We start from the raw sequence: 17,765 nt of genomic DNA on the forward strand, positions 1-17,765 counted from the left end.
AGAAATATGTCACTTTCTATGTTTTCCTTGGAAAATTACCCAGATCAAATGGAGATTCAAATTATCATGAGATAATGTCATGAGCTCACAGGGGCTATGTAGCAGATTTATAGAGGAAAGGTTCTATTTAACAAATAACAAATTCCAGATGTAGGGCAGCTGAATTCCATTATTTAAGTGTTTCAGAAATTCGGTTTGAAATTCAGTATTAAATTATGTAAATAAAATCATATAGTGATGTCAGTGGAACCTGAATTAGCCAGAAGATCACAGTGTTTGACCTCTAACAGGGCTTTGAACTGGTTCAAACTGGTTCAGTCATGGCTACAAGGTGAAACTGGAATAGACCTGTATTTTTACAATTTGGGTGAACCAGAGCAGGAAAAATTACGGTTGAAGCCTCAGAATGGGAGACTTGGAAGAGGCATAGTGAGCTCTTTCAGAAGCCTGATGCTGAGATTGGATTATTGACAGGGCCCAGGTGAGTGACACACATTCAAAGCAGTGTGGTCAGCCTCCATCTCTGAGTGAGTCACTTGTTTCCAACCCGGCTCAAAATCTGACGGGCAAGAGATCTGGTTGCTATACAATGTGTATATTGCCCTTGTTTTCTAAGAGGGAGATGAGGTTTTTAGAAGGGCTTTCACCGTAATTTTTCACATCCCTGTTATCGTTCCAGTTCACCCAAATTTTAATAATTTTAATAATTTCAGTCTGTTCTGGTTTCGTCTTGTTGGCCATGACTGAATCTGGAAGAATCAGTTCAAAGACCTGCCTCTAAATGTAATATGCTATATCACTGGAGTTGATGTTTAGCCTTCTACAAAATTAGTAATATAAGATTCTCTGAATGCAGCAGGAGAAATATAATGACACCACCTCATATATCCATTAATGTTTCTTTTGTCCTTTTTTTTTTCTTTCAAGGTCCTTTTGTATATTATACTGCTGCTTTAGGTAATTATGAAAGGGGAGTTAGTATATTAAAAGTATAGCTATACGTTTATGGCTATTAAAAATGTTTAATTTAGCTATACTTCTGCAATAAAGTATGAAATGAAATGGTAAACAAAAGTATGTTTGGATTTCAGAAGCTTATTTCCTATCAGTATATCCAAAATTAATACTTACATATTACAATGAGGCTGATCAATACGTGAAGTGTTTACTTAAGTTTTTTTTTTTTTTTTGCCAAAAAGATTTGCTGATTCTTTACTAACAGTGACCATGCCTTTGCCCATTCACTCAATAATCACTTACTGAACAGCACTGTATTACTCAATAAGATGATAGTTAAGAACAGAGTACAATTTCTACTTTAAAAAAAGAATTTGGAAAATACTTTGGGACATGAAACATACGAATACAAGGAAAAACCAGAGAACATAATCAAGTGTATGACAGTAGAGTACAAACAGTTTATATAGATGTTTATTTAATTCAAGATTACTTATTTGTACAGATAGAGCTAAATAAAGTAATTGACCACTGGACTATACTACAGAAAATCCAAAAACACTGGAAGAACGCCTCAACAAAAATCACATTGAAGCTTCTGCATGTATACGTGTGTGTGTGTGTGTGTGTGTATCTTAATACAAATTAGCTATAATATTATACTCATAGAGTGTTAAGGGAAAAAAGGGTTAAAATTTGGGGTTTTTCTAGTGTTCAAAATTCACTGCTAGCTACCTGGTTGGTGACAAAACAAAACGTATTCAGTACTGTTTTAGCTGGAATATTAAAGAAGTTTCATAAAACAGGACTAAATTACATTCTTGTTTTCTAAACTTGACTTGAATCGACTATTATAAAAGAGTTTTGACTAAAATGATAAGAGTCTTCAGTTTAAAATAAGGTTAGCTTTATAATAACTTCAGAATTAATAACTGCTTCCAGCAAATCAAGTATCTAATACCACTTTAATAGAGTATAATTTGATTAGAAGTAGACATTTTTTGAAGTAATTCAATTAAGTATATTTAACACACGCTGCCATATAGTTCACCATATTATACTGGTGTAGTACTTTATTTAGATTCCTACTATGCAGTCCTTACCACCCTATATTGTATGCAATTTATTTATTTCCTCACTAGGATGTGAGCATTTCAAGAGAAAGCATTGTATCTTATTCATCTTTCTCCAGGATGCGAGTCTCTCAAGAGAAGGTACTGTATCTTATTCATTCTTCTCCCTGTACCCTAGTGCCTGGTACAGACCTGACAAAGAGCAAGTTGTCATAAATAGACAATAGGTAAGTGGTAACTTGGTGAAGGTTAAGACAGTACACAATACTGAGGAAGCAAGTACAACTTGTACAAGGCAAGGTCATGGAAGCTCCACAGATATATCCAAACTCCCTGAGGAACTGAATTGCTGGGTTGTGGGTTGTGGGGACCATGGTCTCAGGAAACATCTAGCTCAATTGGCATAACATAGGTTATATAGAAAATGCTCTACATTCTACTTTGGTGATTAGTCTCTGGGGTCTTAAAAGCCCATGAGTGGCCACCTAAGATAAAACACTGGTCTCACACCTTTGGGAGCAAGGGAAAATGAAGAAAAGTAAAGATACAAGGGAAAGACTAGTCCAAAGGACTAACAGGCCATACTGAACATGGCCTCCACCAGACTGAGTTTAGTACCACCAGATGGTGGCCAGCTACCATCACCAGCTACTCTGACAGTGGTCAAAATAGAGAGCCCCAGATAAAGCTGGAGGAAAATGTAGAACAAAATTCTAACTCACAAAAAAAGACCAAACTTACTGGTCTGACAGAGACTGGAAAAATCCTAAGAGCATGGCCCCAAGATACCCTTTAGCTCAGTAACGAAGTCACTCCTGAGGTTTACACTTCAGCCAAAGATTAGACAGGCCCATAAAACAAAACCAGACTAAGAGGCAAGAGACAAGGACTAGAAGACAGGAGCGAACAGCAAAGCTGGTAATAGGGAACCCAAGATCGAGAAGGGAGAAGTGTTGACATGTCGTGGGGTTGTTAACCAATGTCATAAAACAATGTGTACTAACTAACTGTTTAATGAGAAACTAGTTTGTTCTGTAAATCTTCACCTAAAGTACAATTAAAAAAAAAAGGGTAAGTTGCAAACATGTCTGTTGAATGAATGAATGCTCAGCAAACTGAAATAACATTAAATGCTTAATATATATCTCAAGCACATTTGATAAAGCTAACATTAATACTTGTATAGCTGTTCGTTGTTAGTTGCTGTTGAGTCAATTCCGACTCGTGGTGATTCCACGTGTACAGAGAGAGACCTGCTCCATAGGGTTTTCAAGTTGTGACCTTTTGAAAGCAGATCGTCAGGTCTGTCTTCTGAGGCATCCCTGGGTGGGTTTGAATCTTTTGGCTAGTAGTTGAGCACTTGATTGTTAATATTGCATGCTGACCCCATGCCAAGCCCTGTTCTAAGTGCTTTACTGTGTTTTAATTTACTTTACCCTTACGATAATCCTTTGAGGCAATTATTATTGTTATCATCATCATCATCATCATTTTTGAGGTAATGGAGACATAGACAGTTACTTGCCCAAAGTCGCAGTATAGGTAATATTACATGCTGTAAGACATGGTGAATTCATTAAGCGGTTTTTGGGAGGAATCACTTTTTGAAGAGCTAAAAATTACAGGCCTTTGGTAATATCAATATAGTGATGATAATGCTGGAAATCTCTATATGCTATTCCAAAATGTATTATAAATTAGAATTATTTGGGTAACAAGATAACTAAACTATCAGTATTAGCAGACTCTCCTGACCTATTAATCTTCTAACTTAAAGATAGATATCAATCAGCAAAGAGTTTCTGAAAAACATTACCTTGAACATGGATGAAAAAAATTAAACATGAAGTACTGGAAATACCATGCATCTCTAAAAAACTGGCATAATATAATAAGATATATCTTTATATACAATTAAATCTATTCCAAATGTTCTTAAAATGATTTTTAGATAGCCCTAAGAAAATAACATAAATATAATAAAATCAGCATTTACCCTTAAAACCACTGTTCAGCATACTTACCTACGATTGCTATAATACGTAAATCCTACAAAAGGTAGCTGATTGCCAACAAAAGCTTTAGGAATAGGGAATGTTTCTTCATCTCCCTTGTCTTCTTCCAAGTCATCAAAATTACTTGTATCAATGTCACTACTTAAATCAGGTACAACTGGTGCTACAGCTGAGAAGAGAAACAAAATGAGTTGTTCATTTCAAACTTATTGATAAAGTAAAGCAAAGAATCCATACCAACTACTGATGGTTTCTCTCTCACAAATAACTTGTGATCCACAAAATCCAAATGGGTCAAACTCTACTACAGTAAGCTTTATTGGTGCAGTGGTTAAGAGCTCAGCTGCTAACCAGAAAGTCAGCAGTTCAAACCCGCCAGCCGTTCCTCGGAAATTCTATGGGGCAGTTCTACTCTGTCCTATAGGGTTGCTATGAGTTGGAATCAAGTTGACGGCAATGGATTATTATTATTATCATTATTTTTACTTAACAAGGATTATAAATCAACTGATATTGACCATTACATAATTTTATGAAACACAGTCTTCATTGCCAACTATAATTATCATCTACACCTCAAGTTTAATTTGAAAATTACAAGTCAATGTATTGTTAAGGCTTATTTTAGAATATACCATAGTATAAAATACTCAAAAGCATTTAGAACTACAGAAAAGGCTTTTCAGAAACTATAGCATGACAAATCAAGAAAGCTGATTATTTTTAAAGACACTATTCATAATACAGGTGAAAATATGACAGTAATATTTATATCTTTTTTTGGAGCTTGAATATGTAAGAAAGGGTATATTTAAAAAGAAATTTTAGGAGAAATTATTTTAAAGATACAGCTGTTTAATGAAACATCACTGAATTACTCCATCAAAATATTGAATACTTATCTTAAATACAATCACTTTATGTAACTTTAGAGAAAAAGATGAAGATGAGCAAACAAACAAAAAAAACTGACTTGATTTCCTGTTAATCTCTTATAAAAGAAGAATCACTTTTGAATCACTTTGATATTCCAGACAAAGAATAACTACTATTGTACAACCTCAGATAAACTAAACTAGCTGATGTATTTGGGACTGGAACAACACATCTAGCCCAGCAAAGTGGTAGTGCTGACTAAGTGAAACAACAGAGTGAGACGAGAGCTTCTTTGCTTAATGGCCGAGAGAGCTGCCTGGCTACCCCATTCTAGCTTCCTAATAATAACTACTGCCCAATATGTAGAATGAGGGCAGTGGTGGTTCAGTGGTAGAATTCTTGCCCTTCACTGGGGAGACCCAGGTGCGATTTCCAGCTCAAGTGCAGCAACCACCCATCTGTCAGGGGAGGCTTGTGTGCTGATTTGATGCTGAGCAAGTTTCAGTGAAGCTTCCACACTAAGACAGCCTAGGAAGAAAGGCCTGGTAATCTACTTCTGCAAACCAGCCTTGAGTTGGGGACTGACCTGATGGATGGCAGCTAACAACAAAAATATGTGAAATAAGGGGAAAAAAAAGAAAAAGACTGCCTCCCCTTGCCGAAATGTAAGTCAATTATGATCTTGGCATAAATTTTACCCAAAAATAGTGGCTCTCAACAAGAGGCCATTTTGCCCAGGGGGCAAAGTTCGGCAATGTCTAGGTACATCTCTGATTGTCACAACTTGGGGAGAGATGTTACTGGCACCTAGCAGAGGCCAGGGATGCTGCTAAAAATTCTACAATGCTCAGGACAACTCTGACAACAAAGAATCATCTAGCCCAAAATGTCAAGTGTTAAGTTTGAGAAACACTGCTTTAAAATGATCATATTAAAGGGATTTTAAAAGAAGTAGAGCAAGGATGAATTCAAGATATTGTTATCTGCTAGCAATGTGACCAGCAGTAAGTTATTTAGGCTCCCACATTACTTTCATCTTCTATCTTTAATTTCATTTCTGTCATTTCTTAAATTTTATCTCAAATAAGTGGTAAAAGTAATTACAGTTGTAATACTTTGGGTTCCTAAATTAAGGGTGAATAAGAACAGGCAAGTCACTGAAATTCTTCCAAAAATGAAGCTGTTTTTTACCTTGTGCCCAGATCACCCAAGGAATGGATGGTGAAGATTAAATGCCATTGTAACCTGGAGGCATCTAAGTGGTCATGTTACCAAAGGAATTATTATTTGTAAAAAGTAAGCAATTTTACAAAAAAAAAAAAAAAAAAAAATTGCAGAGTAAAAAAAACAAAAAAAGAATCATAACTGTTACATAATTTTTAAAAAAAACTTAGCAGATCATTTAAGTGCTACGGCTGCTAACCAAAGGGTTGGCAGTTCGAATCTGCCAGGCACTCCTTGGAAACTCTATGGGGCAGTTCTACTCTGTCCTATACAGTTACTATGAGTCGGAATCAACTCCACGGCACTGGATTTGGTTTGGTTTTTTGGTAGCAGATCACAGAATTTGTTCAGAATAAAAGTATTCTTGGTATTTTTTTTGGTATTTTAGGGGTGGGAAGATGAGAAGGGGTAGGAAAAGCGAAGAGGAAGAAGAGAATAGTAAGTCCTACAGACTTCAATTTTTCTTTCTTTTTCAATAACCACACAACAGGCAGTAATAGGATTAGGAGAAGCTATCAAAATGTTTATATGTATGTGAAATCTCACCACACTACGGCAACACCATAGATGGCAATGTAGACATTAAAAAGATATAGAAATGATAACAATAGTAATACTAATAATAATTATGTAAGGACAATCAAAGAAATTCTTTAGAGTTCACTTAATTTAAATCAATGAAGCAATCCACTTGTTTTTCAGAAATCTAAGCAGTTCTATTGACGAGGTATAGCAATACAATAAAATGCCACTGGACTCCTCAATTCCACTGGAATATGAGCTCTACTAGGGGAAGAATTTTTGTTGATCACTGTGGTTTTCCCAGTGTTGAGAATAAAATAGTGCTCAGCACAGAATAAAAAAACAAACTAGTTGCCATCAAGACGATTCTGACACATGGTGATTCCACGTCTATCAGAGTAGAACTGTGCTCCACAGAGTTTTCAATGGCTGATTTTTCAAAAGTAGATTGCCATGCCTTTCTTCTGAGGTGCTTCTGGGTGGACTCGAACCTCCAACCTTTCAGTTAGCAGCCGAGCACGTTAACCGTTTGCAGCATCCAGGGACTCCCAGTATATTATAGTTGCTCAATAAATATTTGTTGAATAAATTAATTTTTCCCCTAATCAAGATGAGTCTTTTAATACACAGAAGGAACTATATACCCTTCCTGCCTTTAAGAGTGATTGCGCAGTTACTCTATAGTTATTCATGCACTGCTCAACTTGAAAAAATAATTCAAAGCAATAGAAAAGATACTTTGTGTTTTCTTCACTCCCTTTTTAAAATTTCTTCAGATTTACAATCTTGTTTGTATGTTTTCAGCCTTCTTAAACTGCACTGCTTGAATAACAACAGAGCTCTTCAATGTAACCATCCATCATCTCACTCCCTGCTCATCTATTTGTTCTTGCAACATGTTCTCTTGAAGCCTGACGATAATGATCATGTCACATTTACAAATGAGGAGGAGGAAAAGCTCCTTACTTATTCTACAGTCTATAACAGTTAATAGGAGTCTCTAGGTGGTATAAATGTGCTCCACTGCTAAGGGAAAGGTTGGAGGTCTTGATCCAACCACAGGTGCCTCAACAAGAAAGACCTGACGATCTACTTCTGAAAAACCAGCCCCTGAAAATGCTACGGAGCACAGCTCTACTCTTGACACACATGGCATCGCCATGAGCTGGAGTCAACTTGATGGCAGCTGGTTTAATGGTTAATAAATTCTCCTAAGGTCAAAGTGAACCTGTAGCTTTTCTAGCTCGCAGGTCATTCAGTGACATCCTTTGTAGTGGTACAATTTCTTAATGGTCATAGTATCTCATTTCCCTTTCTCAATTTTATCGCTTTGCACAAAGTATGTACTCTACTTGAAGGCAATATAAGTACTACTTTCAAAACATTTGCTAACTAGGAGACTTTACTAGTATTGGCAGACCTACATGATCTATTTAATTGAAATTAATGATTTTTTTCCAGAACAAATCTTAAATGTCTCAACTAGATATGCAGTCCCCAAGACAAATATCTAATTTGCTAATAATAGTCCCCACAACTACGTAACTAAGTTCATTTCCATTATTGCTGTTCACTACTGTAGCTACAGCAGAAAGTCAGGGACTAGTATACACTATCCTTTCTCTCATAAATCAAAAGGGAAAAGAATTCCTGAGACTTCGGCAGGGAAAAGATAAATTCTTTGCTTCCTAAATTCACAAAGATTATGGGAATGTTTGGTGCCATTATAATTCTGATTTAGCTATAGTGAACAAGGTTTACTATGAAACATCTACTTATAATTTTTTTAAAAATAGAAATATTTTCTAAGCAGACTGAAAATTAACTTCTTGAATACCACACATTGTAATTCCTGAACTGTAAGCTATAAAAGCCTAAGGAATCAAGTATACCATAATTTCCTTTATCTTTATAAACAGAATTAAATTAATTCTGACATTAATAATAGAGCCTCCTTATATTTTAGGCTTAAATAAAAACAACAGAATAACTTGTCCATTCACTAGAAAAGATATTTTCATTTCATAACCCCTTATATATTGACTTCCTTCATAATGAGATACTAAAACCTAAATTAAAGAGAAATCAATAAAAGATCAAATATCAAATTATGACCGCTTACACCAAATCCATTACATTTAAATAAGATTTCATCTTGATATCTTGAATAAGATATAAGAAAAGCAGTACAGCCAGTCCCCAGGTTATGAATGTCAGACTTATGTACAAGTTGTAGTTACGAACCAGCCCCCATAAAGCCTATTATATTAAAAATCTGAGGTACATACAATGGTTCATAATAACAAACAGGGGCTACTTTGCAATGTGCATCAAACATTATTATTACTGCTATATTATTATGTTAAAGATGTTTTAGTGTATCTGGAAGTGTTTCTTTAATGTTTTTTATGCATAGAAAGGTGCACTATATACTGTACACTAAGACATAAACATTTGACTAACGTTAGATATGAACCATACCTAACTGTTCCAACTATGAACAAATTCAGCTTAAAGACAGACCTAGGAATGGAATTTGTTTGTAATCAGGGGACTGGCTGTAGTATGACTGCTCAATATTATCAAATATTCTTTCTTAAGCTAGGTTAGAAAAATGTCTGTACAGCACTTGTGTACTTTTGATTTTCATCAGATAATACACAATAGTTTCAACTACTTACTACAACTATTTTCAAATATTTTCTGTAATGTGCAAGAAAAAAGAACTTACTGTCTCGAAGTGTTTCCCAAGCCCATTGATCATTTTTGAAGAAGAGATGTCGTTTGATTTCTTCTACACCATTTCGCCCTAATCTCACTTCTCTGAGCAGAGAGGGAAGGAGAAAAATAATCACTTAAGATCTTATTATAACCTGTCTAGGTTATATGTAGGCAGAATGCTAAATTGGTGCAGGATAAGTACAGTTCTGCATCACTTTGAAATTATTTTACTTGTCAGCATAATTTTTAGATTAAATAGAAAAGTTGAAGATCGAGAACATTAGAGAATATTTTAAATGCTAAGTTCATCCAATGGGGAAAGAAGAGTCTCTTTAATAAATGGTGTTGGGAAAACTGGATTTTCATATGCAGAAAAATGGAACAGAGTCCATGCCTCACACCACATAAAAAACAAATTCAAAATGGATTAAGGAACGAAATGTGCAAATTAAAACCATAAAATTCCCAGGGAACAAGCAGGTGCAATGCTGTCAAGCCTAGCTTTCAACAATAGATTATATAACATAATAACAAAAGCAGAAGCAGCAAAGGACAAAACAAATAATTGGAATCTTACAAAAATTAAAAACTTCTATTCATCAAAAGACTCTGCCAAAAAAGTGAGATGACAGGCTACCAACTGGGAGAATATCTTCGGAAACCATATATCCGGTAAGAATCTAATAATCAAAATATATATAAAACTTCAACAACTTAACAAGAAAAAGACAAAAAACCCAATCATAAAATGGTCACCAAACACATGAAAAGATACTCAGCATCATCAGCCGTCAGAGAGACAAACCAAAACCACAATGAGATACCATTTCACTCCCACTAGGATGGCTAAAACAAAAAAGTAACAAATGTTGGCAAGGATGCGGGGAAATTGGAACCCTCATCCGTTGCTGGTGGGAATGCAAAATGGTGCAGCTGTTATGGAAAACCGTGTTGCAGTTCCTCAAAAAACTAAAAATAGAACTACCATATAACCCAGCAATTCCACTTCTAGAAGTATACCCAAAAGTCTTGAAATCAGAAACTCAAAAAGAGACTTGTACACCAATGTTCACTGCAGCACTATTCACAATAGCCAAAATGGAGAAACAACCTAAATGCCCGTTAACAGACGAGCGGATAAACAAAATGTAGTACATATATACAGTGGAATACTACTCAGCCAACAGGAGAAATGAAGTCTTGATATATCCTACAGTATGCACGGAACTTGAAGACATTATGCTGAATGAAATAAGCCAATCACAAAATGACAAATATTGTTATCAACTCACTTATATAAAAAAAACAAGAAAAGGCAAATGTATAGAGACCACAGTTTATTAGTGGTTAGCAGGGGAAAAGGGGGGTTAAAGTGATGAAGAAATTAAGCATAGGGTTGCACAGCTGATTATTATAATTGCTGTAAGTTGTATACCTGTAAAAAGTTGAACTGGCAAAAATTGTGGGATAAGATATATCTACAACAATGACAGAAAAAAGGAGTAGCTTTTGAACTGCTTATGTACAACCAAATACCTCATGGGATTTGGTTCCCTGATTTGGATATTTAGGGTTATGGTTTCATTGGACATCTCGGTTAATTGGCCTAATAACATGTTTAGTGCTTCTGTTCTACCTTCTAGTTTGTTGCATAATACCTGGGGTATTTGCAAGCTTGCAAGCAGCCATCCCAGGCACAACTGATCTCTATTCACTTGGAGCAATAAAGTAAGCAAGACAGTCAGGAAGAGGAGGAGGATATGGAATGTGTGGCTAATTGCCTCCATGAACAACTGCCTCCTTTGCCATGAGACCAGAGAACTGGATGGTGCCCAGCTATTAGTGCTGAACATTTTAATCAACGAGTCCATAGAAGAATCCTGATCAAAATGGGGAAGATGTAGAATACAATTTTTAAATTCTCATGGACTCTAGACTCTCTGGAGCTGTGGAGTAGATAAACCCTTGAAACTACTGCCCTGAAATTATCTTTAAACCTTAAACCAAAAATATTCCATGAATTCTTCTTAAAACCAAAGAACAGTTTAGCTTAACTAGTTAAAAAGGCTTGCCTTGAGCATTATGGTCTTTTAAGAACTATCTATATGGGATCAAGGAAACCCTGGTGGTGCAGTGGTTAAGTGCTACGGCTGCTAACCAAAGGGTCGGCAGTTCGAATCCGCCAGGCGCCCCTTGGAAACTCTATGGGGCAGTTCTACCCTGCCCTATAGGGTTGCTATGAGTTGGAATCGACTGGACGGCACTGGGTTTGGGTTATATGGGATCAAATTGACAACGCAGCTCAAAGGATTATACAGGGACCTTAGGGGGCAGTGAATTTATGTTAATGGGGGAGGAGCAAATCAGAAAAGGAGGGTGAGAATGCTTGCACAACTCGAAAAATGTAATCAATGTCACTGAACTGTACATGTGGAAATGGGTAAATTGGTGTATGTTCTGCTGTGTATATTCTCAACAACAACAAAATAAATAAAATTTAGGAAAAAAAACATCAAAAACAAAAAAGAATTTTTACAAAGAAAATAGTAGAAAAATATATGAAAACACAGATTTGTTGATATTCTATGACTTTACTAGTAACAATAAAGAGCCAGATGAATCACTCACCTTGCTTCATTAGCATAATAAATTAAAGAGAATGCTTTTTCTTGACTTTTTTTTTTTTAGAGAGAAAAAGTTATTATTTTGTTTTTTGGTAATCAATAACTTAATTTTATACCAGAGGTTACTAAAAAGTCCTGGAAGACATTTTAAATTTAAAATTTCCATTTTATAATCTATTAAATATTTCTGACCACTTAAAAAAAAAATAGCAACTAATTCCTGACTCTGCTACAAAATTCAAAGGTAAAACTGGACAAATTACTGATCTCTGGCCTCTTTTAGGTAAGCATGAAGGTAAAGTTCTAAAAAATGTACTTTTAGCTGTATTAGAATGAGTAACTCAGAACCTTTTGTTCTCTAGTAGAATGCTTATAAACAATGAGATACCTTAAATTCCATTTTTTTCATGAGTTAAAAAGATAAACTGCTTTAGATATAACGTGACACTTATTCTGAGAAGCCTTCACTGACTCTCCCAGCCTGGATTAGGAAACCTCTCTAAGGTCCTTGGCATCCAGTAGTTATCTCATGGTACTTATTTTCTCTCTGTACTATATATAAATGTCTTATTTGCTTGTCTATTCCACTCCCCTCAAAGGACTATTAGGTAATATGATGTACTGTGTACCTTGTTCACTTCTATATCCATAGCATCTAACATATAGCACAGTACAGCTCTCTTTATTAAAATGTAAAAATTTGAAAAACTACCTTTCGGGTTCTAAAGGACACAATGAAGACAAATAATCTTAAAAAAAATCTCACACTCATGCATATTTCAAAAGTATTAGGAATCTCTACTATTTAAATTAACACTATACAATCATAAACATTAAACTATCTTAATAAGTCATCTGGTTAACTTTTAAATTAAAAAAGTAAACCACAAGAGGATAACTAATATACCATTTTTGTTAAAACTCATATATGAATATACATTTATAAAAATTCTCACTGAATCTAGAAGACATCATGACCAATGACTATCTGTAGAAGAAAGGAGGTAGAAAACACATACTTTAAAAAAATAGCTTTGTACTATGATTTACTTTATTTCGACAAGCATATACCGTATAAAAAAAAAAATTTTTTTTTTTTTTTATACAGAAGATCAGATCTAAAATGACATTAATTGGAAGATGCTCCTATTAAATCAATACATATCTTTGATTGTAAGATTCACTCTGATTTCAGAGATGTTAATATGTAAAAGAAAAATCTTAGACTCAAAACATACTATCATTTTTATAATTAACTAAGTTAAAAATTTAACAACAAAAGAAAAAGAAATCATCTGGACTAGCCATCAGCCAAGAATCTATTATCCCAGTTCCTCCAATAAGGCAAGTTAGTGGAGAACCAGAAAATCATAAAATTATATTAGGTTTCACTGTCACTGGAATGAATCTGGGAATAGTAGCATTCATATTCTAACAGTTCAAGTGGAGGAGTTCAGATACAGATCTTAAAAACTGAACAGCAAAATAAGAATTTCCTTAGAATAATGGATATAAGTCCAATCTTAAGATTATTTACCTGTCAGTAAGGAAGGCACAAATAAGATTTTTTGCTTCTTTTGATATGTCATTATCATCAGGGAAGGTAAGTGAATTTTTATGGTTCATAATCTTACTGTAAGTCCCAACCAAAGAATCTGCATAAAAAGGTGTATCACCTAAAAATTGATAGAGAAAACAAAAGCAAGTATTTTTCTATACTGGAAAAGAAAGTTTGAAAGGCAAACAGTCAGTCAACTTTCAAAAAAAGATGACTAAATACATATTAAGCTAAAAAATATACAGTTAATATATAAAAAGAAATACATCACAAACCTGCTCTAAGCCTCTAAAGTTTTTTAAAAACACATACAAAGAAGGTTTGGATCATTTCTGTTTCCTACAAATAAGATCAACATTGCTTGATATAAATACTATGATATTAGAAGAAGTCAAGTGGTGAGCTTCCTGGCTATTCTCTCGATATGTTGCAAAGACTATAAATGGCTTCAACTGAAAATAAAGTGGCATACTTGCTCCTTCAAATATGTATGTTATTTAATACAACTAAAAGTGAAGATGTATATTGTATCTTTGAATAGTGACTCCTAAAGAAAAAAGTGAAATTTTTTTTTTCTTTCAACTGTATTAGAAGTATGTAAAATTTTCCTTTACTCACCTACAAGCATTTCATATAAAAATACCCCAACTGACCACCAGTCACATTCTCGTCCATAATAACCATCACCGCCTTGGGATTTTAATACTTCAGGGGAAATATAATCAGGTGTTCCAACTGCTGTGTCACATCGTACCATGCCTTCCTAAAAAGAGCAGCGGGTCAAATTCTACATTAGGATATAAAGTCCCAATTATTTAAAATGACTTTTTTTCTTGATAGAACCTGTAGAATTCTAATCTTTGGCCTATAAAATATCATATCAAAATGTAATGCAAACTTGACAAAAATAAACAAATAGTTTAATCATACATATATTATATGTACAATATATAAATAACGGATACATATATCACATAATGTGAGCATACACATGGATTGTATCAGTGATTTTTATTTTGTGATAATACTCACTAGAAAGACATACTGCCACCATTTATTATTCTCCCAGTTATAATGATATCATGATCGCATCTTAATCACAGAGAACAAGTATACTGGCTAATACAGAGTGGCTGATAGGATGAGACATTTTGTAACATAAATATATAAACACTGATCTCACCCTTTCTTACTGAAATAGCTTCTCGATTTAACTATGCTTGAAATTGAGAAAAAAAAAAAAACAAGAATTGGCTGCATGAATATAAAATGAGGAAACGTGTATGCCAAGAAGATGTTATAGTATTAAGCACTTTAAATATCTAATACACATTTTAACAAAAAAAAATTGATATCCGTTATAGCTTTTAGCTGGTATTAATACAAGAGAATTATAACAAAATGTTCACAGAAAAGTTCCCACATTCCCATGTACTATTCCCTTCTAACCAATAAATTTAAAATAATAAATACGGCTCCCTGGCTATTCTCTTGATATGTTTCAAAGACTATAAATGGTTTCAACTGAAAATAAAGTGGCATACTTGCTCCTTCAAATATATTTAACACAACTAAAAGTGAAGATGTATATTGTATCTAGTGACTCCTAAAGGAAAAAGTGAATTTTTTCTTTCTTTTTTTTTTTTTTAAACTGTGCTTTAGGTCAACACTCTCCCCTTCTCCACCCTGGGTTCCTGTTTTCTAGTCCCTTTCTGCTTTCTGTCTTTGCTTTTGGGCAGATGTTGCCCATTTGCTCCCGTTTAGATGACTGAGCTAAGAGGCACGTTTCTCGTGTGTGTGATTATTTGTTGTATAGACCTGTGTAATTTTTGCCTGAAGGATAACTTCAGGATGACTTCAGTTCTGAGTTAAAAGGGTGTCTCTGGGCCATAAGTCTTGTGGTTCCTCCAGTCTCTGTCAGACCAGCAAGTCTGGTCTTTCGTGAATCTGAATTTTATTCTACTTTTTTCTCCCACTCGTCTGGGACTGTCTATTGTGATCTCTGTCAGAGCAGCTGGTAGTCGTAGCCAGGTACCATCTAGTTGTTCTGGGCTTGGTCTGGTGGAGGCTGTGGTAGTTGGGGTCCATTAGTCCTTTGGACTGATATTTCCCCTGTGTCTTTGGTTTTAGATGTTAAAATCGCTTAAAATTTCGTAGAAAGGCTATGTAAAAAACTGTCTTATGTAAAACACTACAAAATATACACATTACCGAAATCTGTTTTTACAAAAGTCTAATTTTAAATCTGAAACAAGTATTTAGTGACATTTAAAAGCTAACTCTATTTCTAGTTACCAGTAGTGTATTACAGAGTTGTTATGAAGGAATTAGTAAATCTGGCAATCCACTGTGACCCTAAATAGAGAGGAAAAAAATCACTAACAAGTTACTAATACACACTGAAACCATGGTATCTAGTTCAACAAATAAGACAGCTCACATCAACTCTGCACAAGTCCAGATATGGTTAGTAAATTCTTACAGCATTTTCTAAAGAAGTATCTATTTTGAACTAGCAAAAAATAAATTAAAATTTAATTAATAACCTTATTCATCTTCATACAAGTACCAAAATCTGCTAACTTCAAATGTCCAGACTTATCCAGCAGCATATTATCAGGCTTCACATCTCTGTGGGGAGGGAGGAGAGGGAACAAAAATAAAACAACAGTAAAGTACTTCTGAAATAGACATTGATAAAAAATTATGTGAGGTAGTTATTATAGGTCAAGTGTCCTCACTCAATCTAGATATGGCCATATTTGATCTGTATGTGTTCTCTACCCATCTATAAATTCAATTTCATCAAGGAAACTCCTTTATATGTTAATGCTTCAAAAAAAAAAAACCACACATCCCCTTTTCTTTTAAAAGGAGTTTGATTCTTCCAGGGGAGTAATTAAATCATATAAGAGAGATTTACCATAAAAAAAAAAATTAACACTAAGACATAAACAGTCATAGAATCATACAGGATAGGTAGGACATAAATAGCCCCAGGAGAGGGTCTAAGTCACTTTCATTCTTGTAACCGTAGCAATCGCACATAGTCAGGATTCAAATGGTGTTTGCAGAAAAAATGAAATTACTCTTCTAGAGAATAAATGTGGCCTACTCATTAACCAAAAGCATATTAATTTCTATATAAAAAATTAAAGATGAAAGGACATTAAAGAATATATTTATATCAACATTAAACTGAAATGTTAAAACTGTGAATTTCAAAGTTTCAAGTTCTCAAATGCCACTCATGTTATATGGGAAAAGGATGAGTGAATTTAAAGTGGAAAATGCTAATCAAATAAAGTTTAAATACTTTTCATCTTTTCTCTTCAACAAATGAGACAATTTAAAGCCTTTTTATCTTTACCTATGAATAAAACCCATGGAATGGATTGCATCCAATGCAAGAACTACTTCTGCAGTATAAAATCGCGCCCATTTTTCAGGCACATCATAGTTGCTCATTAAGTTTACAAGATCTCCACCAGGCATGTATTCCATCACCATGTAGAGATAACGATCATCTTGGAATGCATAGAAAAGCTACATAAATGCAAAAACAAAACAAAATTAGGATTAAGCAAAATTGTTTCATTTAAAAAATTTGACAAAAATAGTAATGTAATGTAAGATTTAAATACTCAAGTTGTAGAACAGTAGCTGTATTTTTTTTTTTTTTTTAAAAGAAACATACAAATGCCAAAATGACCCTTGCATATACAAAGGTACTATAAACTGTAGCTATTTCTGGGGAGGTAGGTGAAGGCATTTCTTTTTAAATACCTTGCTATACTATCTAAAACCACAAGTTTCAATGAAGAATATACAAACCTGCTTAAGCAAAAAAAAAAAATTGTAGTTCTAATTTAACTTACGCACTAGTAGAAATTACTGTCAAATGTATATCAACACCACAATTCTTAAGAAGTCTTTGGTAAACTGGGTTACAGTCTCAGCTGTCCCTTATTAGCTTGTGACTGTCGACAAGTTACTTAACATCCCTGAATCTCTGTGACTATAATACCCTCTACAAGAGTGTGAGGAAACTATACTTTACGTGACTTTAATGCTGGCTGGTCTGTCACTGTCTGGACGTCCGACACTTAGCAAGTATTAATAAATGTTAAATGAATAAAAGCATGTAGTTAGTAGAGATTAACTACTTTTCAGAGTTGTTCAAAAGGTTAGTGAA

The 17,765-nt window shown here is 34.3% G+C and overlaps 1 protein-coding gene across 3 annotated transcripts in view; it reads right to left on the reverse strand.

Moving 5' to 3' along the window:
- ROCK1 (Rho associated coiled-coil containing protein kinase 1) overlaps nt 1–17,765 on the reverse strand; it is a 183,651-nt gene that overhangs the window by 83,570 nt on the left and 82,316 nt on the right. For all 3 annotated transcript variants that reach the window (XM_049901935.1, XM_049901933.1, XM_049901934.1), the window contains exons 5-10: nt 16,941–17,116; nt 16,117–16,201; nt 14,189–14,333; nt 13,550–13,688; nt 9,399–9,490; nt 4,055–4,214 (exon numbers count right to left, since the gene is read on the reverse strand). In XM_049901935.1, coding sequence (XP_049757892.1) covers nt 4,055–4,214; nt 9,399–9,490; nt 13,550–13,688; nt 14,189–14,333; nt 16,117–16,201; nt 16,941–17,116 — 797 coding nt within the window. The remainder of the gene's footprint in view (nt 1–4,054; nt 4,215–9,398; nt 9,491–13,549; nt 13,689–14,188; nt 14,334–16,116; nt 16,202–16,940; nt 17,117–17,765) is intronic.

This window comes from Elephas maximus, chromosome 11 (assembly GCF_024166365.1).
Source record: "Elephas maximus indicus isolate mEleMax1 chromosome 11, mEleMax1 primary haplotype, whole genome shotgun sequence".
In the NCBI taxonomy this organism is placed as follows: Eukaryota; Metazoa; Chordata; class Mammalia; order Proboscidea; family Elephantidae; genus Elephas; species Elephas maximus.